This window comes from Triticum aestivum, chromosome 4D (assembly GCF_018294505.1).
Source record: "Triticum aestivum cultivar Chinese Spring chromosome 4D, IWGSC CS RefSeq v2.1, whole genome shotgun sequence".
In the NCBI taxonomy this organism is placed as follows: Eukaryota; Viridiplantae; Streptophyta; class Magnoliopsida; order Poales; family Poaceae; genus Triticum; species Triticum aestivum.
Genome location: NC_057805.1, coordinates 394,348,028 through 394,371,685, shown reverse-complemented (window position 1 = coordinate 394,371,685; position 23,658 = coordinate 394,348,028). Strand labels below are relative to the sequence as shown.

The following is a 23,658-nucleotide window of genomic DNA, read 5'->3' as shown; positions in this document are numbered from 1 at the left end:
CGACGAGGCCGCCTTCAAGCCCTCCAAAGAGACCAAGAAAGTGAAGCTCAACCCAGAAGACCCCAGCTGCAGCAAGTACGTTGTCATAGGCGCCCGCCTCAACTGCAAATAGGAAGGCGAGCTCGTCGACTTCCTCCGTGAGAATCGGGATATCTTCGCATGGACCCCCAAGGACATGCCGGGTATCCCGAGGAAGTACGTCGAGCACAAACTTCACGTCCGCAAGGACGCCAAGCCTGTCCGTCAACCCCTACGACGATTTTTCGAAGAGAAGAGAAGAACCATTGGTGAAGAGGTCGCCAAGCTTTTGGCGGTCGGCTTCATAATGGAAGTGTTTCACCCCGAGTGGCTGGCCAATCCAGTCCTCGTCCTGAAGAAGAACAAGACCTGGCGCATGTGTATCGACTACACCAGCCTCAACAAGGCATGTCCCAAGGATCCGTTCGCCCTCCCGCGGATCGACCAAGTCATCGACTCGACCGCCGGGTGTGAGCTCTTGTCCTTCCTGGATGCTTACTCCGGCTACCACCAGATCAAGCTGGAGCCGGCCGACGCCCTGAAGACGTCCTTCATCACGCCCTTTGGGGCGTATTGCTACATCACCATGTCGTTCGGCTTGAAGAATGCCGGCGCCACCTTCCAGCGCTGCATGCAGAAATGCCTGCTACCGCAACTCGGCCGCAATATCCACGGATACGTGGATGACATCGTGGTGAGGACCAAGCAGCACCTCACGCTCCTCGACAATTTGAAGTAAACCTTCACCAACCTCCATGAATACAAGGTCAAGCTTAACCCGGAAAAATGCGCGTTCGGCATCCCGGTCGGAAAGCTACTCGGCTTCCTCGTCTCGGAACACGGCATTGAGGCGAACCCGGAGAAGATGAAGGCCATCGAGCGCATGCGCAAGCCGGCTCGGCTGCGCGATGTCCAGAAGTTCACCGGATGCTTGGCCTCGGTCAGCCGGTTTCTAAGCCGGCTGGGCGAGAGAGCGCTACCCCTGTATCAGCTGATGAAGAAGACGAGCCCGTTCGAATGGAACGGCAAGGCAGACGAGGCCTTCCAAGACCTCAAGCGCATGCTCTCCACCGCACCAGTCCTGGCCGCGCCGACCGACAAGGAGCCCCTGTTGCTCTACATAGCCGCGACCTCGCGGGCGGTTAGCACGGTGCTGGTGGTCGAGCGATCAGAGAAGGGCAAGATCCAAGCCGTCCAGCGCCCAGTCTACTACCTGAGCGAGGTGCTCTCCATCTCCAAGCAGAACTACACGCACTACCAGAAGATGTGTTATGGCGTGTACTTCACCGCCAAGAAGCTGAAGCAGTATTTCCAAGAGCACGTTGTCACCATGGTCAACACGACACCTATCAGAGAAATCATCAGGGTGCCGGGATGCCTCTGGCCGGGTTGCCAAGTGGGCGATCCAGCTAGCCGGCCACACCATCCTCTACGAGCCCCGCACCGCGATCAAGTCTCAAGCCCTGGCCGACTTCCTCGTCGACTGGACCGAAACCCAGTACTTGCCGCCGCCTCTTGACTCGACGCATTGGCGCATGCACTTCGACGGGTCCAAGATGCGACTCGGCTTGGGGGCCGGCATCGTACTGTCGTCCCCGAAGGGCGACCGGCTCCGTTACGCGCTCCAGATCCACTTCGCCGCCTCCAACAACGTCGCCGAGTACGAAGCCCTTGTGCACGGCCTCCGACTTGCCAAGGAACTCGGCATCCGGCGCATCCTGTGCTACGGCGACTCGGACCTGGTGGTGCAGCAGTGCTCCGGCGAATGGGACGCCCGCGACTCCAACATGGCAAGCTACCGCTTCCTCGTCCAGAAGCTGTCTGGATCCTTCGAGGGCTGCGAGTTCCTCCACGTCCCGCGCGCGGAGAACGAAGCAGCCGACACGCTCGCCAAGATCGCCTCATCACGACAAGCCATCCCGTCCGACGTCTCCCTCGAGCACCTGCGCAAGCCATCCGTCAAGCCATCGCTGGACTCCGAGTCCATCCACATTCCAGACGACCCGGCCGCACCTCAGCCCGGCCCGGGGACTGCTGAACCCGGCCCAGGGGCTGCTCAGCTCGACCCGGCCACCATAATCCCGGACCCGGCCGTTGCCATCCCCGACCCGGGGGCTGCTCAACCCGGCTCGGGGGCTGTCGACTCGGAACCCACCCTGGTGGCCGTCTTCGCCGTGGTCACGGCTCCATCTTGGGCCCTCCGAATATCAGAATTTTTGGAGAACGGGGTTCTCCCCATGGACGAGACCGAAGCTCGGCAAGTGCAGCGCCGGGCGTCCGCCTACAGCATCATCAACAACGAGCTCGTCAAGCGCAGCTCCACCAGCGTGTTCCAGCGCTGCGTCGAGCAGGAACGGGGCATCGACATCCTCCTCGACATACATCAGGGCGAGTGTGGGCACCACGCCGCATCACGATCCCTGGTGGCCAAGGCGTTCCGCCACGGTTTCTACTGGCCCACGGCCCTCCAAGATGCCGAGTCGCTCGTCCTCAAGTGTGAGGGATGCCAGCGCTTCAGCAAACGCAGCCACCAGCGGGCGTCAGCACTCCGCACCATACCGATCGCCTGGCCCTTCGCGGTCTGGGGACTCGACATGGTGGGACCCTTCAAAACCGCTCGAGGCGGCATGACGCACTTGCTGGTGGCAGTGGACAAATTCACCAAGTGGATCGAGGCAAGACCAATCAAGAAACTGGACGGGCCAACAGCCGTCCGGTTCATCAAGGACATAGCGGTGCCCTACGGCATGCCGAACAGCATCATCACCGACAACGGCACCAACTTCGCCAAGGGCGTGCTCGAGCAATACTGCTCCGTGTCTGGCATCCGCCTCGACCTGGCCTCCGTTGCGCATCCGCAGTCCAACGGGCAGCTCGAGCGGGCCAATGGACTCATCCTGTCCAACGTCAAGCCGCGACTCGTCGAGCCACTCATCCGCTCACCCGGCAGCTGGCTTGACGAGTTGCCAGCCGTTCTCTGGAGTCTACGCACCATGCCGAATCGGTCGACCGGGTTCACCCCATTCTTCCTCGTCTACGGAGCCGAAGCCGTCATCCCGACCGACGTTGAGTTCGACTCGCCGCGCGTCGCGATGTACACCTAAGCCGAAGCTAGAGAAGCCCGCGAAGATGGCGTCGGCCTGCTCGAAGAAGCACGCCTCCTGGCGCTCAGTCGCTCGGCCATCTACCAGCAAGGCCTGAGGCACTACCACAGCAAGAAGATCAAGCCCCTCGCGTTCCGCGAGGGCGACCTCGTCCTCCGACTCGTCCAAGAGCAGGCAGGCCAGCACAAGCTGTCCCCTCCATGGGAGGGCCCATTCATCGTGAGCAGGGCCTTGCGCGACCGCAACGCCTACTACCTCATCGACGCACGCAAGTCAAGGAAGCGCAAGAAGGACACCGCCGGTGAAGAAACGACCCGGCCGTGGAACGCGGAACTCCTCCGCCCATTTTACAGTTAGCCGCACGAGCGTATGTATCATCGCCTTTTGTAAACGCATGAGACTATGGGGTCCCCAAACGAGACTCGGGAGCTGCCTTTTGCCGACCAATTTATTGTGTCCCTATTTTCTTGCATCACTATACCACTGAACCCGGCCACCGGTCCGACTCACTCGACCCGGGGGCTCGGGGGCTGGCCGGCTCGGTCGCCACCCCGCCGCCTTACTTGGTGATTCCTGATAAAGTTAGGATGCCGCGGTCCCCCACTTCGCCCTAAAGCCACAGATCCAGCTTTGGATGTCGGCTGGCAAGCACAATGGGCCAACGCTCCTTTACGCTTCATACACTAAGTCAAAGGCTGCCGGGTCGATCAACCCAGCCCACCATTCATCAAATGAATAGCCGCACGACCGGCTGCTCGCCAACCGGCTTCGCCGGATTGCCGCCAGCTGGCCCAGTGGGTGTTTCGCTCGCGCTCAATGTTTCGAGGGACCCAAGTCCTGCACACTCCTCTCAAAGAACCGAACTCCTTGTCACGGACCGGAGCCTCGGCCGTCTGACTCGCGGGGGGAGGTTTGAGAAAGGAAAAGCGCATGAAATCGGTCCAAAAAATGGAAGGCAAAAAGCAAAAGCACCCACGACATCTACACAAATATTTAAGAAAAGGCCCACGGCCCGAGTTCATTACACCCTAAAACCCCCAGTGAGTGGGTGGACATGCTATTTAACAGATTTTACACAAAGTGTCTCAGGCATCTCCAGCGCCGCGTCGCGACATCGACGGCTCTTCCCTGGCGGCCTCTGGGTCCAGCGAGGTGCCGGTGTCCTCCTCAGCACCCGCGTCGCGGTAGACGCCCGTCTCCTCCGAGCTCCCCTCTGGATCGTGGAGGAGCAAGCCGTAGTCGTCGCCGTCCACGGCCCTGCCGTCTTCCGTCCGCTCCGGATGGAACTCGTCGTGGAAGGCGAACTCGGCGATGTAGCTGGCCCGGGAGGCGATCCGGCCGGCTTGCTCCTGCAAGAGCTGCTCCGAACCGGCCCGCTGGCCCATCAACGCGTCCAGCTGCAGGTCTGGATGCCAGGACAGCGCGAACCGGAGTGCCATCTCAGCACCGGCACGAGCGGCGGAGACGCGCCACTCGCCAAGCCGGTCCGGCCCCATCTCCAACCAACGCGCCAGGTGCGAGAAGCTGCTCGGTTGGACGGAGTCCGGCCATAGGGCCGCCGTCATTGCGGTGCCGGCCTGGGACAGCCGCCCCAACTGCGTTCCCAGGACCTGCAGCCGGGCCTCAGCAGCGGCGATGATCTCCGAGAAGGTCCAGGCCACCCGCGGATCCGTCCCGGACCCAACGACGCCGGTCAGGTCGCGCTGATAGCAGACGGCTTCCTCCGCCAGCCGCTGCGTCTCTGGGAAGGCCCCTGCCGCAAAGGAAGAAGCGAGTTAGAAGAAGAACAACAAGGAAGAAAGGTCGGATCCCGACCCGGCAAACGACAAGAAAAAGCACTTACTGGAGAAGGACTCTTCCAGGTGCTACGCCTCAAGCAACGTACCACGCCGCTCCCGCTCGATGCCGCGGTCGCGCTCCTCGAGCGCCTTCTCCAGATCGGCCGCCTTGGCAAGGGCCGCCTTCAGCTCGGCGTCCTTGTCTTCGGCCGCCTTCTCAACCGCCTCGCGGCGACGGACCTCGTCCTGGCGGGCCCCCTCAGCCGTGGTGACCTGCCCCCGCAGGCGATCCACCTCGGCCTAGAGCCGGCCCTTGTCGTCGGCCAGCTGGTCCGCCTCCACCACGGCCTGCTGTGCCTCTGCCACCTTGGCGGCTTCCGCCTTAAGGAGCTCCACCTCGGCCTCGAGGCGGCTCTTGTGACCCGCCAGCTGCTCATGCAGCTGGTTGGCCTCGTCGAGAGACCGTCGAGCCGCGGCCGCCTCCGCCCTCGCCTGCGCCGCCTCGACGCCAAGACGGCCGGTGTCAGCAACGAGCCAGTCATAGTGATGACCGGCCCGGAGCAGACGAGTCCGCCAGGACAGCACCTCGGCTGCGAAAAAGAAGGACTCAGCAGAAGAAAAAAGCAAGACTTAAGATTTGGCCCAACTGTTACATAGTTGGCCCGAATCTCGGGGCTACACCCAGTGGGTGCGCTAGCGCGCCCCCACTAGAAAAGAGCCTAAGAATACCTGCGGCGACGCGGAGCTCCTCCTCCTTGGCGGCAAGCTGCTCCATGAGCTCCCGGTGCTTGCCCAGGAGACGATTGTAGGCGGCGACCCGGAAGGCGTCGAGATGCTGAAGAAAGCAGAAATCAGAACAAGGCCAACACTCTAAAGATTCGACCCAACTACTACGTAGTTGGCCCGAACCTCGGGGGCTACACCCAGTGGGTGCGCTGGCGCGCCCCCACAAAGAAGAAATTACAAGAAGACTTACCAGAACGGCGCGCTCCAGGTCGCGCGTCCGCTCCACCCCGGCCAGAGCGAAGGCCTCGAGCCGTTCCGTCCGGCCTCGCAGGCGGCGACTGACGGCGTCCAGCGCCGCCTCCTCCTGGGTCTGAGGCCCGAAGACAACAGCGCCCCCGCTCCGCGCCCGCTGCGGCACGGCAGCTCGGCGCCCTCCCTGCCGGGGCACCAAGGCATACTCCCCGTTGGCCGCTCGCGACGCGGCCAGCACCTCCTCCAACGCCCCTCCCAGCGCCGACGACGACCCGGACGCCGGGACACCCTGCGTCGCCGTCTCTGACCCGGACGCCGGGACGCCTTGCGTCGCCGTCTCCGGCAGCTGGCCTCCGGCACCGCCGCCCGCGGTGCCTCCTCCAAAACCGGCGGCTCCTCCGACACCGCCGCCCGCAGCGTCTCTTCCAAAACGACGCCGCCTCCACCAGCATCAGTCCCCGCTCGCTCGACCACGTCGGCCCGCGGCGGGGTGTCATCCGCCACCTCCACGACCTCCCGGCCGGGGATCACCACCTCAGCCCGGCCTCCATGGTCGCGCTCCCTCACCGATGACGGCTCAAAGACCGTCGCCGCCACCACTGTGCCCTCCGGCATCTCGCGCCAGGCCGGCTCCACGCCGGGTCGCGCCCATGCCGCTGCCGCGTCGGTCCAAGCACGGACGGACGCCGCCTCCAGCTCCGCCTCGGCCCGGTTCCTGTCCCGCCAGGCCAAGGCTTCGGCGTCGTTCGGATCCAGGCCAAGGTCCGAGTCGGCCCGTCCCTCCACCTCGGCCTGGTGGGCGAGGTCGGACCGGCTCCTGCGGAACACGGCCCCTTCGGCGGTCGCGGCTTCCGCCGCCGCCCTCGCCAGCGCGATTGGCGACCTGGAGAAGAAGACAGAATGAGCAGAAAAGAAACAAGACTAGCTCAAGAAAAAAATCTAAGCGCAAACGAGAGACGAAGCTTACCCCGCCAAGACCGGGACCGGGGTTGGCCTCCCGTGCCCGCCGCCGCGCTTCCTCTTGGCCGGCCTCCCGGCCCTGACCAGGCCCGCCATGCGCTTCGGGGCCCAGGGTCGCGGCGCGACGCTGTCTTTCCCATGCGGGCGGCTCGGCGCCGCCCCATGCGGGGACCCGGCTCCGCCCGCGTCGCCGCCTCCCCCGCCCAATGCCACTACACCGACAACTGGCGTCAGCACCGACCGTTCCGTGCCGCGGTCAGCAATTCAAGACACATGAAGAAAAACACGAGACTTACCCGCGCGACGCCCAGCGCTGGCGTCGGACTCGGCCTCCTCCTCCCCGCCATGAGCCGCGGGCTCCTCTGGCGCCACCGGCTCCACCTGCGACGGGGCCCGGGCGTAAGGATGCCGAATCGCGTTCAGAAGTACCCCTTGCGTCACGTCAGGACGGATGAGAAGGTGCGCGGCAGCAAAGTAAGAAGACCAAACACTCACCTGTGGCGCCGGGTTCGACTGGTTGTACGGCGCCTTGCCGAACCGCCAGTCCTGCCCAAGGTTGGCCTTGGAGATGTCATTCACGCCGCGCGCGACCTGCTCCACGGACAGCCGCGTCGACCCCATGCGGTGGGGGTCTTTAAGGCCGACCATTTCGCCGATGAGGCAGGAGCGCCCATGAAGCGGAAGGACCCGGCGCATGATGAACGCGGCGAGGAGGTCGGTGCCGGTGAGCCCCTCCTGCGTCCTCATCACCGTCACCCGCTCGCAGAGATTGACGATCTCCTGCGATGGGCGCCTGGGCGAGTAGCCCCAGTTCGTCTTCGCCCGCGGCGGTGCGATGGCGAAGGCCGGAAGGTTGATGCGATCCGCACCAAGGTTGCAGACGTAGAAGAAGGAGTTCTGCCACTTCTTGGCAGAATCCTCCAGCGGGATCTTGGGGAAATCCGCCCCCGACTGCTTCGAGATGATGGCGGCACCGCAATCGGCGAACTCCCCGGCTGACGGGCCCTGCTGCTTCAAGGAGAAGAAGCGCGCCCAGAGGTCGATCGTAGGATCGACCCCCAGGTACCCCTCGCAGAGGGTGACGAAGCCCGAGAGCTGGACGATGGCGCCGGCGCCAAGATGATGCGGCTGGAGCCCGAAGAACTCCAGGAACGCGCAGAAGATGGTGCTCGCCGGCAGCCCGAACCCGCGCTCAAAGTGCGTGAGGAAGACCACGCGCTCCTGCCCCTCGGGCCGAGGCCTCTGCTCGCCGCGCGGTAGGCGGACGCCGACGTCCGTCTCCCGCGGCAGGCGCCGCGTCGCCCGGAGTTGGGTGATGTCCTCGGAGGTGACATTCGAACCCATCCAGGAGCCCGATGGCAGCGACATGATCAAAGGAAGAAGAAGGAAGATAGACGGCGAAGGAGTTCTGCTCGGAGCAGCGGGCGCCGCAGTGCGTCAGTTGCAAAGAGCGGAGCGAGAGCAAAGGGACAGGAGGGCGCAAGCGAGAATAATGTCCGCCGCCCCCCTGCCCCCCGATTTATAACCCTCGGTTTGAACGTGGGGAAGTGGGGAAGTGGGATCGTCTGCATGCGCCCGTTCCAGTACCCCGCAATAAGTGCGCACGTACACGCGCAGTAACTGCCCGGGGAAGAGCAACCGGCCCCCGGACGCCGCAATAAATCCGCGCGCTTGGGCCGAGGGCGCGCGGCGGTGGGCCCCAGCCCGTCGCCCGGTCCCGTCACGCGCGTGGCCTGTCAGGCCCCTCCGACTTCCGAGCACCACATGGCGCCCGTGCAAAGCCCGAGGGATTGCCCCAAGATTCGGCGGACTTCTCGGTCCCCGCCACGGCCGAGATGCCGCGATCCAGTTTCCGAGAAAACCGGCACACAGTGGGTGTTGCCGGACCCGGCGCTCGCAGAATCCACCTTGCTTAAGGGGGAAACTGCGAAGGCCCACTCATCCGAAGACGGCGGACCTTCACAGCTTCGGGGACTACTGTCGGGGGGATGGACCCCGGGCAGGCAACGGAACCCCGATCCTGTTCAAAAAACAACGGGGCTGGCACCACCCCTCAACACCGGCACGCGCTTGGCCGGGTCGCTCGACCCGGCCAAGCCCCGCAAGCCGGCCAGACTAGCCGACCCGGTAAGACACGTCGACTCGGCCTCAACAACCAGCGCAAGACAGCCGAACCCGGCACGGCCAAAGCCTCCTCAGCAAGCCAGCGCCACCCATGGCGTGCTACGCAATCCAGTCGCGGGTCAACTCCCGTCCCATCCAGGCCGTATGATGGGGACGAGACTTCAATCAACGATGACCGAGGCAACAGTGCCCCGCCCATGCCTCTGGTCAGCAAGAACGTGGCAACAGTGCCCCTCACCTACCCGCTGACCAGGGCCGGCGTGGCTACAGTGCCCCCGCCCTCACCACTGACGACAGCAAGCGGCAACCTGACGGAGAGCACTGTATGCGACTCAACTCGGCCACGCCCTGACGATCGACAAGACGGCGCACAGTCCCCCTAGGATTGCGGGGCCCGCACCTAGGGGAACCCGGCGAACCACAAGCCCTCAGCGGGACCCAGCCCGGGTCCCCGGACACCGACAATACGGACCCACCGACTTGTAACATTACCATTGTACCCCCGGGGGGTTGGACTATAAAACCCCCGGGAGCCCACGATCATTCGAGGGGCGAGCGGGAGGACTAGCCACAAAACAGCAACACCGGAGAGAAGGAGCAGCCCAAGCCTTGGCCAGCTTCCTTCCTCCTCCATACAGCTCCAGGAGCAACATTGTACTATCGATCATCCAACTACACTCGGCAGGACTAGGGGTATTATCTCTCCGGAGAGCCCCGAACCTGGGTATGTCCGGCGTCCCGCGCCCGCTCATGCCAACCTCGCCTCTGGAGTCCACCAGCGCCCTCGAGCCTCCTCCTCTCTTTAGCCATCCCTTGGCATCTGCCGTGCGCCCACCACGACACATATGGCTCCTGCCAGTTGCCGATAACTGTTACAAAACATGATCATCTCATACAACAATTTATATATCATCACGTCTTGACCATATCACATCACAGCAAGCCCTGCAAAAACAAGTTAGACATCCACTACTTTGTTGTTGCAAGTTTTACATGGTTGCTACGGGATTAGCAAGAACCGTTCTTACCTATGCATCAAAACCACAACAATTTTTCGTCAAGTTTGCTGTTTTAACCTTCAACAAGGACCGGGCGTAGTCACACTCGATTCAACTAAAGTTGGAGAAACAGACACCCACTAGCCACCTGTGTGCAAAGCACGGCGGTAGAACCAGTCTCATGAACGCGGTCATGTAATGTCGGTCTGGGCCGCTTCATCCAACAATACCGCCGAATCAAAGTATGACATGCTGGTAAGCAGTATGACTATTATCGCCCACAACTCTTTGTGTTCTACTCGTGCATATAACATCTACGCATAGACCTGGCTCGAATGCCACTGTTGGGGAACGTAGTATTTCAAAAAAATTGCCTATGATCACGCAAGATCTATCTAGGAGAAGCATAGCAACGAGCGGGGAGAGTGTGTCCACGTACCCTCATAGACCGAAAGCGGAAGTGTTTAGTAACGCGGTTGATGTAGTCGAACGTCTTCACGATCCAACCGATCCAAGTACCGAATGTACGGCACCTCCGTGTTCAGCACACGTTCAGCACGATGACGTCCCTCGAGCTCTTGATCCAGTTGAGGACGAGGGAGAGTTCCGTCAGCACGACGGCGTGGCGACGGTGACGATGAAGTTACCGGTGCAGGGCTTCGCCTAAGCACTACGACGATATGACCGAGGTGTTAACTGTGGAGGGGGGCGCCGCACACGGCTAGGAACAATTGATGTGTGTTCTAGGGGTGCCCTCCCCACGTATATAAAGGAGCAAGGGGCAGGCCGGCCGGCCCTATAGGGCATGCCCAAGGGGGGCAATCCTACTCCTAGTAGGAGTTGGATTCCCCCTTTCCTAGTCGTACTAGGAGAAGAAGGAAGGAGAGGGGAAGGAGAAGGAAGGAGGGGGCGCCGCCCCTCCCCATAGTCCAATTTGGACTAGGCCCATGGGGGGGCGCGACCAGCCCTTGGCTGCTCCCTCTCTCTCCCTTAAGGCCCAATAAGGCCCATAACTTCCCCGGTGGTTCCGATAACCCTTCCAGCACTTCTTTATTTAACCGGTGACCCTTCGAACTATTCCGGTGTCCGAATATAGTCATCCAATATATCAGCCTTTATGTCTCGACCATTTCGAGACTCCTCGTCATGTCCATGATCTCATATGGGGCTCCGAACTACCTTCGGTACATCAAAACACATAAACTCATAATACCGATCGTCATCGAACATTAAGCGTACGAACCCTACGGGTTCGGGAACTATGTATACATGACCGAGACTCATCTCCGGTCAATAACCAATAGCGGAACCTGGATGCTCATATTGGTTCCTACATATTCTACAAAGATCTTTATCGGTCAAACCGCATAACAACATACGTTGTTCCCTTTGTCATCGGTATGTTACTTGCCCGAGATTCGATCATCGGTATCATCATACCTAGTTCAATCTCATTACCGGCAAGTCTCTTTACTCCTTCCGTAATGCATCATCCCGCAACTAACCCATTAGTCACATTGCTTGCAAGGGCTTATAGTGATGAGCATTACCGAGAGGGCCCAGAGATACCTCTCCGATACACGGAGTGACAAATCCAAATCTCGATCTATGCCAACTCAACAAACACCATCGGAGACACCTGTAGAGAATCTTTATAATCACCCAGTTACGTTGTGACGTTTGATAGCACACAATGTGTTCCTCCGGTATTCGGGAGTTGAATAATCTCATAGTCAGAGGAACATGTATAGTCATGAAGAAAGCAATAGCAATAAAACTAAATGATCATCATGCTAAGCTAACGGATGGGTCTTGTCCATCACATCATTCTCTAATGATGTGATCCCGTGCATCAAATGACAATACATGTCTATGGCTAGGAAACTTAACCATCTTTGATTAACGAGCTAGTCAAGTAGAGGCATACTAGGGACACTTTGTTTGTCTATGTATTCACACATGTACTAAGTTTCCGGTTAATACAATTATAGCATGAATAATAAACATTTATCATGATATAAGGAAATATAAATAACAACTTTATTATTGCCTCTAGGGCATATTTCCTTCAGATGCATTACGGACTGAGTAAAGAGACTTGCCGGTAACGAGATTGAACTAGGTATGGTGATACCGACGATCGAATCTCGGGCAAGTAACATACCGATGACAAAGGGAACAACGTATGTTGTTATGCGGTTTGACCGATAAAGATCTTCGTAGAATATGTAGGAGCCTATTTGAGCATACAGGTTCTGCTATTGGTTATTAACCGGAGAGGTGTCTCAGTCATGTCTACATAGTTCTCGAACCCGCAGGGTCCGCACACTTAACGTTCGATAACGATTGGTATTATGAGTTTATGTGATTTGATGATCGAAGTTTGTTCGGAGTCCTGGATGAGATCACGAACATGACGAAGAGTCTCGAAATGGTCGAGACATAAAGATCGATATATTGGAAGGCTATATTCGGACATCAGAAAGGTTCTGAGTGGTTCGGGTATTTTTCGGAGTACCGGAGAGTTACGGGAATTCGCCGGGGGAAGTATTGGGCCTTCATGGGCCTTAGTGGAAAGGAGAGAAGGGCCACAAGGGGAGGCCGCACGCCCCCCCATGGGCTGGTCCTAATTGGACAAGGGAGGGGGCGGCGCCCCCTTCTTTCCTTCTCCCTCTCCTACTCCTTCCCTCTCTCCCCTCTTGGAAAAGGAAGGGGACTCCAACTAGGATTGGGAATCCTAGTTGGCCTCCCCATATAGGCGCGCCCCTCCTAGGCCGTCCTCCTCTTCCCCCTCCTTTATATACATGGGAGGAGGGCACCCCAAAGACACACAAGTTGATTTCTTAGCCGTGTGCGGTGCCCCCCTCCACATTTTTCCACATCGGTCATATTTGTCGTAGTGCTTAGGCGAAGCCCTGTGTCGGTAACTTCATCCTCACCGTCACCACGCCGTCGTGCTGACGAAACTCTCCCTCGGCCTCAGCAGGATCTAGAGTTCGAGGGACGTCACCGAGCTGAACGTGTGCAGATCGCGGAGGTGTCGTGTGTTCGGTACTTGATCGGTTGGATCGCGAAGACGTTCGACTACATCAACCGCGTTACTTAACGCTTCCGCTTTCGGTCTACGAGGGTACGTGGACACACTCTCACCGCTCGTTGTTATGCTTCTCCTAGATAGATCTTGCGTGATTGTAGGAAATTTTTGAAATACTACGTTCTCCAACATGTTATACCCTGTATTCATTTTCTATTAGCCTTTGTTTGGCAAGATGTTGTAAGTTTCCAAAGCAGTCTTTCGTACTATGTCTGTCGAGATGAATGATGTATTCATTGCAAATTCCAAAAAATGGGTACTTGACATATTTGTGCTGGAAAAAAAATCTAATAACAGCTTTCTTTTGAGCTTCGTTTCATCCATACACTTTGTATGTGTGTGTTAGTGTGTAGTGGTTTTTATGCTACCATATGGGCAGCTGGTGGTTTTTTTGTTGACTCATCCATGTGAATCGGTGCTACTTAACATGCAAATGCCAAATGGTGTACCTCTCTTGGGTCATTCATTTTGGTAAACTAAGTCATGCTAAACAATGCTTAAAGCAAAAGGCATATCTGAGCCTTAGGTGATGCACTAGCCTAGAAAATGCATGCCAATGGTGGTTTTTTGTCTCTCTTTGAAATGGTGTATTTACTTGTAACGATTTCAATGATTTCGATTGGGCACATGTATAATGGCATGCATACAGATGTCTTGAACTTCCCTTTTTCAGTAAAATTTAATGGTTCAAGTTACATTACAAGGACTTTTTTTAAGTAGCAGTTTTATTCAGGTGCTACAGTGATGAGTAATGCACCCGAATTTCTTGATTATTTAAGCATACAACAAGGATAAGGTGTATAATGTTGAAATAGAAGATATAGATACAGATACATCCAAAGCATAAAATTAGGTTATTTTTTCCATCACGTGGAACGTAGGTATATATCTATATCTAGATAGTTCATTGCCCATGACTAAGTTTGAGTGAACATTTTCGCATTATGACTAGCCACGAGTGGTATGTTTAAGTGCATTGTTTCTCTTTTCTTGTTAGCCTTACAAAAATTGAAAGCCCGGATGTGCCCTAACACCCCAACCAACACGTGTCATTGAATATGCACATGTCATTACATTAAACTGTGGATTTTGTGTCAAAAGTTTACTAGAGCAGCATATACTCGAAAAAACAAACACTTCACATGTGTCTTTGCTTGAATACTTGGTTTAGATTTACATATTAAGACGTTGTTTCGACACTTGTGAATGGTAACGGGATAGGATTGGAAGTGCTTCCTACACAACATTTTCCTAGAGGAATTTGACGGCCATCTCACACAGAACCAAAATAAATTATGCCTTTTTATTCTACGTCTCTCCTTTATTTTTGGTTGTGTGAATATTAGGCCTATGGAAGAAGTTGGGGAGAGTGCGGCTTATAGGAGAAGCCGCCAAAATAACTTGGCCATCATGTTTGAATGGACTCGTTATTTTCTACACAATAAAATTTTGTAGTGCCATTCCGTTGAATGAACTAGAGTTGTACTCGTCACGTGACATGTGGTCATCATGAAGCCAGAGTTGTCATGTAGTGCTATTTATTGAGAAATATTAATGATGATGTATTTGATGTTTGTCTTTTTTTTAAATGAGAGAAGACGATTGGCCTTTGATGTTGCATCCTATGAGATGCTTTGGTAGTTTTTTTTTCTTTGACCACTAAACACGAAATGACCGAAAATTTAACTAATTAGAAGAGACATAAAAAATCTTAAACTATGTAGAGCTTGACCTTCTCATGTGAAGTTCTTGTCCAATGGCCAACATTACACCACTCTTCATGTGGAAAAAGGTGCATCTACCATTAACAATGAGCTAGGAGTAATTGATGGAAAAAAATATTTAGGAATCAAAGGTAGCTCAAGTCTATGGTCAAATGCATGAACTAGTCGGAGCTCGTATGAGAAGAATTGGTTTAACCGCCTTAAATATGACAAAATATCTCCGAGATGTTAATAACCAATGCATGCTTTTATTTGTCAATAATATCTTTCGTTTTATTAAAGGGGGATCAAAGCTTTCCTCTTTTTATTCGGGAGAATGCCCTCCAGAGTGGGTAATCAAGCTACTCTTAATGGGCTCTTGCAAGAAAGAACTATTTATAATAAAAAAACGGATCTATAACTTTGATTCAAGTTGTTTATGTACCTACAAATGATTTGACCGACCCTGGCCCTCCCATGACATTTACATATTTGGATAACTTCCATTTAACAGTGAGCTTCTGCGAGATGGGTTGCGCCACTTTGGTGAATTGTCCCTCGTGTGAAATATGGTCTAAGGTGGCTTCTGGACTAAATTGGGTTGCTTCCATTCGGGGAATTGGCCGTTGAGCTCATGGATGTGAGACATGTCGCTGCATCTCCAACTTCAGGGCGGAAATATGACAGACCCGCAAAAGAAGAAGCGGGTTGCCTCGATGTTCTTCCTTCTCCTTCTAGGAAGGTGAATTTTCCAACATTGGTGACAATCTACCATTGATATCCTCTCAACCATCTCCCAACACAAGATATCCTCCCAACCATTGAGAACGAAGTTGATCTTTGGGTAAAGGTAGGCCTCGACACCGTTGTATCCGGAATTGACAACACACATAGTTCATGGGGCGTGCTACGCAGCCGGGTCGTGAGCCGTCAGATTTGCCGCATCAAGCGATCGAGCGTGCCCCACCATTGCAACACAAGTCTTGTCGCAGAATTATTTCCGCGACACAAGTCTTGTTGCAGAATTTTTTTTGTAACAGTTGTTTTGTTGCATTTTTTTTGCAACCGAGTTCTTGTTGCAAATTTTCTTTTTTACAACCGAGGTCTTGTTGCAGAAAAATTTCGCAAGAGAAGTTTTGTTGCAGAGTGTAGAACCATCATAGACCACAACACCACATATATTTCAGAAATATACCTCATATTGCAGAAGGGCGTTCAACAAAGGATGTTATGCGGGCTCTCACTTGGACACGTGTAATGCAGGGGAGGTGGCGGACGCTGCCGCTGTGATCCGCCGGGTGATGACAAGAGTTTCCCATAGTTCATTGTTTTTGTTAGTTAGCTGTAACCCAAATGTCTTGCTCGTGTTTTTGTTCTTCTTAATGTGTAATATTCGGGTTGAATTTTCCACGATCACCCGCTGGCAATAGATGGCTTGCCAAGGCCTTCTTTGACCAAAACAATGGACTGTACTTCCTCAGTTTGGGTTTATAAGTCTCCTTTGTATTTTGGTCAAACTTTGAACATAAATTTGATTAGCCAAATATAAGTTAGAAACCACAAAATCTATATATTTGGACTCGTATATTTGAAATAAGTTTCAAATGATATTATTGTTAATAAATAGGACATATATTTTATTAATTAAATTTACATTCAAAGTTTCACACAAAATACAAAGGGACTAATAAACATGGACGAGGAGAGTAGCAAAACAAGCTAATTGAACTTCTGGCAACCGCAAACTTCATAATGGCACCTCGCAGAATGAACAATATAGATATTTTTCTTCTTCTTCATTCTTCAATTGTTTGGCCGGGTTTATGTTGCTAGGAGAAAATACTCCTCAAGTGGATGAGCTACAATAATTTGGTTCATTTAATGATTGTACTCGAGTTTATCTCAAGCTGGTCCAGCAATTTGTTGTTTGCATATGCCCACAGGTGGTAGGTATAGTACTCCGGAAGAAAAGATTCGGCGATGGCAACGCACGTCCTTCCGTCTGCTGCACGCCTTGTCCGAAATCAGAGCTTCTTCTATATTTCCTTGTCACTGTCGATTTGCAGGCGCATTTTCTTAATAGGTTCAGGCATTGCATTTCTTTCTCTGAATTTGCTACCCTGGTTTATTTTTTGTACCTAAACGGACACAGGAGGCACAAATGCTCCGGTAACCAAATGGAGACAGGAGGCACAAATGCTCCGGTAAGCCTTCACGTGCAACCTTATTATAATCGGCAGAAATGAATTAAAAACTGGTGGAAACTAACAAGAAAATAGAAAAAAAAAAGGATTTATTCAGGTCGATCTAGCCATGTTCATTTGGTACAGTCTTCAACTCCTCATTGTACGGCGGCGTCACCAAGATCGGAACATCACGTGCAGTTGGTGTCAGCCGGGGTGGTCTGGGGCTGGCGTGGCCGGGCGCTTCGCTGCCAGCTCCGGTCGTCCCGTGGTGATCGTGGCGGCAGCCCATCCTCCTGGTGGTGCGGCGCTTCGCTGCCAGCTCCGGTCGTCCCGTGGTGATCGTGGCGGCGGCCCATCCTCCGGTCGTCCTTTCGCGGTTTCTTCGGTTGTTTTTTTTCTAGAAAATACATGCGTCCAACTTTATAAATAAAGCCATAAGGCAGGTAGCAAACACACATAGGTTCGAACCACACAACCAGCCAGACCCCAACCATGGGTCATACAAGAGAAAGTTAAAACAAGGGTACATAGCTCCCTAGCCAGTACACGGCACGCATGCCGGAAAGTTTACTGCCCAAAAGAAACTAGCCAGCGACGCGCAAACCAACTAAGCATCCTGCTCTTGTCTGCATAGATTAGACGCCGAGGCCCGAACTTTGGAGATCAACACAGATAGTGCATCCTGGTCGTCCACCTTAGTCAATGATTTCCACTGCTGCAAGAGAGCACACGATTTAAATAAGCAATCAGCAGGTTTAGCCGGAAACACATGATCAATAGTAAATTTGTTCCTAGTCGTCCAGAGGGACCAACATAAAGCTCCCAGGCCCACCCAAAAGATACGTCTGGTAACGCCGGACAAATTATTATCCAGAGCCCGAAGCTCAGAGAACGAAGCAGGGTCGCAGGCTACATGAAGCCACTCTCTAACGCAACTCCAGATGAGCTTAGCCAAGACACAGTGGAAGAAGATATGAGCCGTATCCTCCAAATCACCACACAAAGCACAGAACTGTGAGCCCGGACCATTCCTCTTACGAATTTGGTCAGCCGAAGGCAACCGGCCCCTGAAAGCTTGCCGTAAAAAAATCTTAACCTTAGGAGGGATCCGGGCTTTCCAGATCTGAGAGAAACGGTTAGTAGGAGTGCCACCAATAAGCTTAGAATAAAGCGATTTTAACCGAAAAGCGCCCAGAAGCAATGTGCGGCCAAATCACCGAGTCCAAATTCGCCGAGAGCGTGGGGAAGAAGCAGTAAGACGTTGCCAATCTTCAAACTCTTTAGGCGACAAGGACCGGCGAAAGGCCAGGTTCCACCCATGGGCAGCCGGCTCCGCAATAGAGATATCCAGGTCAGGGGAGTAAGAGAATAAGGTGGGGAAGGTCACGAGAGCGGTGAATCTCCACACCACCAATCCAGCAAAAATCTAATGGAGGAGCCACCCCCACTACAAACTTAACGTGCGCCTGGAAAAGAGGCCTAACTTTCACCAAGGCCTTCCAAAACTGAGAACCACCACGTGAGTTAGCAAACATCGGGCTAGAGAGAGGAAAATATTTGGCCTTAAGTATGGAGAACCATAAGGGTTGATCCCCACCACTCATAATTTTCCACCACCATTTAATCATAAGACATTGGTTCATGATGGTAGTGTTAATAATACCCAACCCTCCAAGGTTTTTGGGCCTGCACATCAGCTTCCATTTAACGAAACGATATTTGCGACGATTATCAGCAGCGTTCCAATAAAAAGCCCCACGGTGCATATCAAAGCCAGCATGGGTACCTCCCGAGAGTAGATAAAAGCCCATCAAGAACATGGGAAGGGAGGTCAGACATGCATTGATCAATGCCACTTTACCCGCGTTGGTATTGTATCTCCCACGCCAGGGCAGGACCCTGTTGCCTACCTTGGTTACCACCGGGGCAAAATCCTTCGCATGAAGCACGTCCGGTGATATGGGGAGGCCCAAATACTTGAAAGGAAAGGACCCTAGCTTACAGTTAAGAAGATGAGCCACCCGCAGGGCTTCATTGTCATCCACACGAGTGACAATAACCTCACTCTTCGCAAAATTGATCTTAAGGCCCGACATAGCTTCGAAGCAGAGGAGGATGAATTTGAGATTAGCGAGGCAGGAATCATTCAAATCGACCATAATAATTGTGTCTTCCGCATACTGAAGGTGGGTAATCCCTTCAGGGATAAGATGAGAAATGACCGGAGAGATATGCCCATGGTTAGCTGCTCTGGAGAGGATACGAGATGGGGCATCCGCCACAAAATTAAACAAGATGGGAGATGCAGGATCGCATTGCCGTAGGCCCCTACCATTGGCAAAATACTTACTAACCTCACCGTTCACAGAAATGGCAGTGTGGCCTCCCGAGACCATCTGCATGATTCTATGGACAAAGGGCCCCTCAAACCCTTTAGCCAGAAGAACCCTTCTCAAAAAAGGCCAGCTCACCGAGTCGTACGCCTTCTCAAAATCAAGCTTTAGAATCACGGCTTTCGACTTATGAATTTTGAGGTCGTACACTATTTCATGCAAGCAAAGGATCCCATCCAAGATGAATCGGCCTTTAATAAAGGCGGATTGAAAGGGGCTGATGGTACGATGAGAAATGGGGGAAAGGCGCGTAGCGAACCCTTTTGCAGGGAACTTAGCGAAATTGTTAATGGGAGCAATAGGTCAAAACTGCGTGATCAAGTCAGCTCCTTTGACTTTAGGAATGAGAGTAATGACAACATACTTAATACGAGAGATGTCCACCGTCCCCAGGCAGAAACCTTGGATGGTCTTACAGACGAGCTCCCGCAACTGCGGCCAGAATTTTTTTAAAAGGGAATAGAGAAACCATCTGGCCCCGAGACAGCGTTCGTGTTGGCCGAGCTAATCACCTTCCAAATTTCCTCATCAGATAAGGGAACCATTAATTCCGCATTTTCACCAGAGGATATCCTACTATTAGCATCCCAAAAATCAGAAGAAAAGGTAAGGCCAGAGTCTTGTTTGGGCCCTAGAAGAGAAGAAAAAAACCCAACAATGTGGTTCATAATGAGAGATTGGTCTGTAGTCCTGACACCATCAATGATAAGGCTATCAATGAAACACCTCCGTCTCCTACCATTAGCAATCGCAAAGAAATAGGCCGTCATAGCGTCGCCTTTCAAGGTCCAGTTAAGGGAGCCGCGCTGGCGCCAGTAGATTTCCGCCTGTTGATGCAACTGCATCAAGGCTTCTTCCAAGGAATAACAAGTGGACCATTGAGAAGCACTAAGCCCAGAAAGATCCGTAGAGTGGTCCAAAGCCCGGAGCTGAGATTCAAGAGCATCTTTTTCCTTGCGCTGATCAGCTGCCCTATTACGGGACCAGCCTCTTAAAAATTTGCGCAGCTCATATGAGCATTTGTGCCAATCATCCATGGGGCCAAAGGTCCGGCAGGGATTATTTAGAAAGTTAGAAATCTTGGTGGCCAGCAAATCAATAAACCCATCCACAAGAAGCCAGGAAGCATCAAATTGAAAGCGGGATGAAGTCAGAGATGAATTAAAGCCCGCATCTACAACCAGGGGAACATGATCAGACCCAACCGCGAGTCTAGCTTTCAATGAGGCACGAGGGAAGAGGGAATCCCATCTATCACAGACAAAGACCCGATGCAGCACCGACCGGACAGGATTAATCTGATGATTTGACCAAGTGAAACGAGCCCCCACCCTAGGAAGCTCACGAATCGCACAATTACTAATGAACGCATTAAAGGCATTGGCAAGAGGCCAGGAGAAATTGAGATTATTTTTATCGGCCGGAGAACGCAAGAGATTGAAATCACCACCAATCAATAAAGGAATATTACAAGACTCGATCTTATTAGAAAGCTCATCAAGAAAAATAGGCGCAAGTGAATGATCAGTGGGGCCATAGACCACTAGACATTCCCATAAAGTATTTAACTGACGATGGTGAACCACCACACTAGCCCAAAATATGCCATGGTCAAAAGTAATGAAGTCAAACACATCCCGTTTAGACCCAATCAAAATACCCCCAGAGTGGCCCGAGGCAGGAAGAAAATGCCAGACAAATCTGTCCATGTCTGCAACCGCAGACAACTTAGAGGGAGAGAAGGATTCCTTAAAAGTCTCAACTAGCCCTAAAATGTCAATGTTATCCCCGCAAACCAAATCATGAATCTGGTCTCGACGCCCCCTAGCGGTGAAACCCCTAACATTCCAGAAAAGTGCTTTCATTTACAGGAAAGATTTTTAATGTGGAGACTAGACCTGCACGGGGCCAAACAGGTTTTAGATCGCTTGGTCGGACCCTTCTTCACTTGGGTGGGTGGGGGGGGACTGGCCACAACCTTGTGCTGCTCCATCATCCCCCACTGGCCCCTGGGCCGCAACGGCGCTAGCAGAGGCCGCGGCCTCCTTCGCCTTGGCAATAGCCGCTTGGGCAACTTCATTCGCCCTAATGACAAAGAGAAAACGAGACGGAGAGCCAAACCCCGGGTCGACGGACACACCAACATCCGACAAGATGTGTAACAAGTGGTCATCCAAAAGAGCAGGTAAAACGAGACGAATGGGGGAAGAAGGAGGTGGGGAATGGGCAGGCATACCTGAAGCAGGAAGATCCCTGGCCGCAGCCCGCCTTTCAGCCCGCGCCGCCACCGACTCGCCAGATTCACGCACGCGACGCCCCTTGTGCGCCGTGGACGCGGGCGACCGCAGCATCGGAGAGCGCAGAACTGGCGAGGCCGGACCCTGGCCGGAACCCGAAGCAGCCCCCAGATCCTTGTCCAGACAAGGAACCAGGCCCGTCATGGATTGCTTGGAACCAGAAGAGGCCCTGCTCTTAGCTGAGAACTTTCTGACGGAGGTTTTCTTCTTCTTCTTAGATGCAGGTCCAGTGGAGCGAGGAGGAGACACAGGTAGATCTTCAATCCCAGAAAATGAAGGTGATTGCGGTCGAGCAGGAAGGTTGGAGCAAACACCAGAGATCGGTGTGCCTTTGCTAGCAGGATTCCCAAGGGGGGCCTTGTCCATCGCCTGATTGGCACCTGCATCCTTCTGAGCTTCATCAACCGGGGCATTGGCCTTAAACAATTCCTGCTCTTCAGGCTCCAGTCCATCCCATTCAGACTGGGTGAAACAAGGGTCGGTACCTCCACTTGGGTTCTGCCCACCAGCCAAACCATCTCCCTGCTTATCATCAGGATCAGCCGAGTTGGAAGGAGGAGGCGGAGATGGAGCCTGGAAAGCATCAACACCTTTGACCCGAACCCGCAGTCGAACACCCTCAGAAGACGGGAACACATCCACAGCACCATGCACACAGACAGGATCAACGCACCAAATACTGAGGTGCACCGGGCCAACCTTACCCAAAGATTCAGAATCAACTTCCACAGGCTTGCCAATGAGAGTCCCAAACGCCATCATGAACTCAGCCGTTCGCAAACCCACTGGCACATCATCTACTAGCACCCACGTCTTGGACAGAGGACCAACCACCTTCGCACCACATGTGGCCGCCTTAACTGAGACAACCAGCTGGTTGAGAGGTAAAGTGAAGCTCATACACGAAGAAATCATCCATAAACACTCCTTTGAGGGAAACACCACCACAAATTCAAACTCCGAAAGCTGGCGCACCTGCCAGTCCCATCCCTCCTCATCCCAAATCCTCAAACCTTCCAAAAGAGTCTACGGAGAGATCTTTTGGTCGCGGACGGAGATGATAGCCGCATTAGAGAGCGAGGGCGCAGCCACAACCACAGGCACATCAGAATCAAGGGCAAAGAAAGAACATCCTGGAAGACTGGTCCCGAAATGCACAAAGGAGGGATTCTTGGTGCGGTTGCGACAATCAACAATCAGGTGTCCATCTGAGCGGCAAATGAGACAGAAGGGCGGATTGAACCATCTGGGCTGGAAATGGCCCGGTCTATGGCATGCAAAGCATGTAAGAGAAGGAGATGGGTTTGGAACAGCTGAGTGTTGGAGGGGAGGAGGAGGCGGGGGAGGGGGGAGAAGACCATCTCCAAGGCCGGCGGAAGAGGAGCCCGGACCAAAGGGCAGACCACGACGATCTCTGACCTGCGCGGAGGAGGAGCCAGAGCCGAAGCGCTGAGCAGGGCGGGAGGTAGCGCCAGCAGCAAAGGAGCGAGGAGGCGCCCGCGGCGGAGCCACCGGGCCCCGGAGCGGAGCCTGACGCAGCGCCGACGAGGAGGAACCACCAGCAGCCGAAGCAGCAGCAGCCTCCCACGGATCCGGAACCGCCGCAGCCGCGCCACCAGATCCGGGCAGAGCCACCCCAGATCCAGCGGCCGACCGCGCCTGCTCGTCGCGCTGGAGCCACTCCGGCCCAGCCGCCCACGCCTCACGCTCGCGCTCCACCTCGCGCGCCACGCGACCAGCCTCCAGCTTGGAGCGAAGCTCGGCCTCGTACGCCAGATCCACCCTAGATCCCGGCGAATCATCACGACGACGCTTGCTGCCCGAGAGGGCCTCCTTGGAGGATCCCCCGGACTTGTCCATGGAGAGGGCCTCCGCGAAGGACAGGAGGAGGGGAGGGGGAGGAGAGGTGGATCTGAGGGAAGTTGCGGATGGGACGACGCGCTCTACGAATGTCAGCGGCGGAAGCCGGAAACCCTAGGAGGGGGGAAGGGAGCCACGCCGCACCCATAAATACCCAGAGCAAGC

General features: G+C 54.3%; 1 protein-coding gene across 1 annotated transcript; it reads right to left on the bottom strand.

Moving 5' to 3' along the window:
* Positions 1-17,356: 17,356 nt before the first annotated feature.
* LOC123100111 (uncharacterized) lies at positions 17,357-22,910 on the bottom strand. The gene is made up of 2 exons (XM_044522091.1): positions 21,573-22,910; positions 17,357-17,658 (listed from the first exon to the last, which is right to left on the bottom strand). Exons 1-2 carry the CDS (start codon positions 22,546-22,548, stop codon positions 17,639-17,641), a joined length of 996 nt encoding a protein of 331 aa, XP_044378026.1. The 5' UTR covers positions 22,549-22,910; the 3' UTR covers positions 17,357-17,638.
* Between the last annotated feature and the right edge of the window lie 748 nt (positions 22,911-23,658).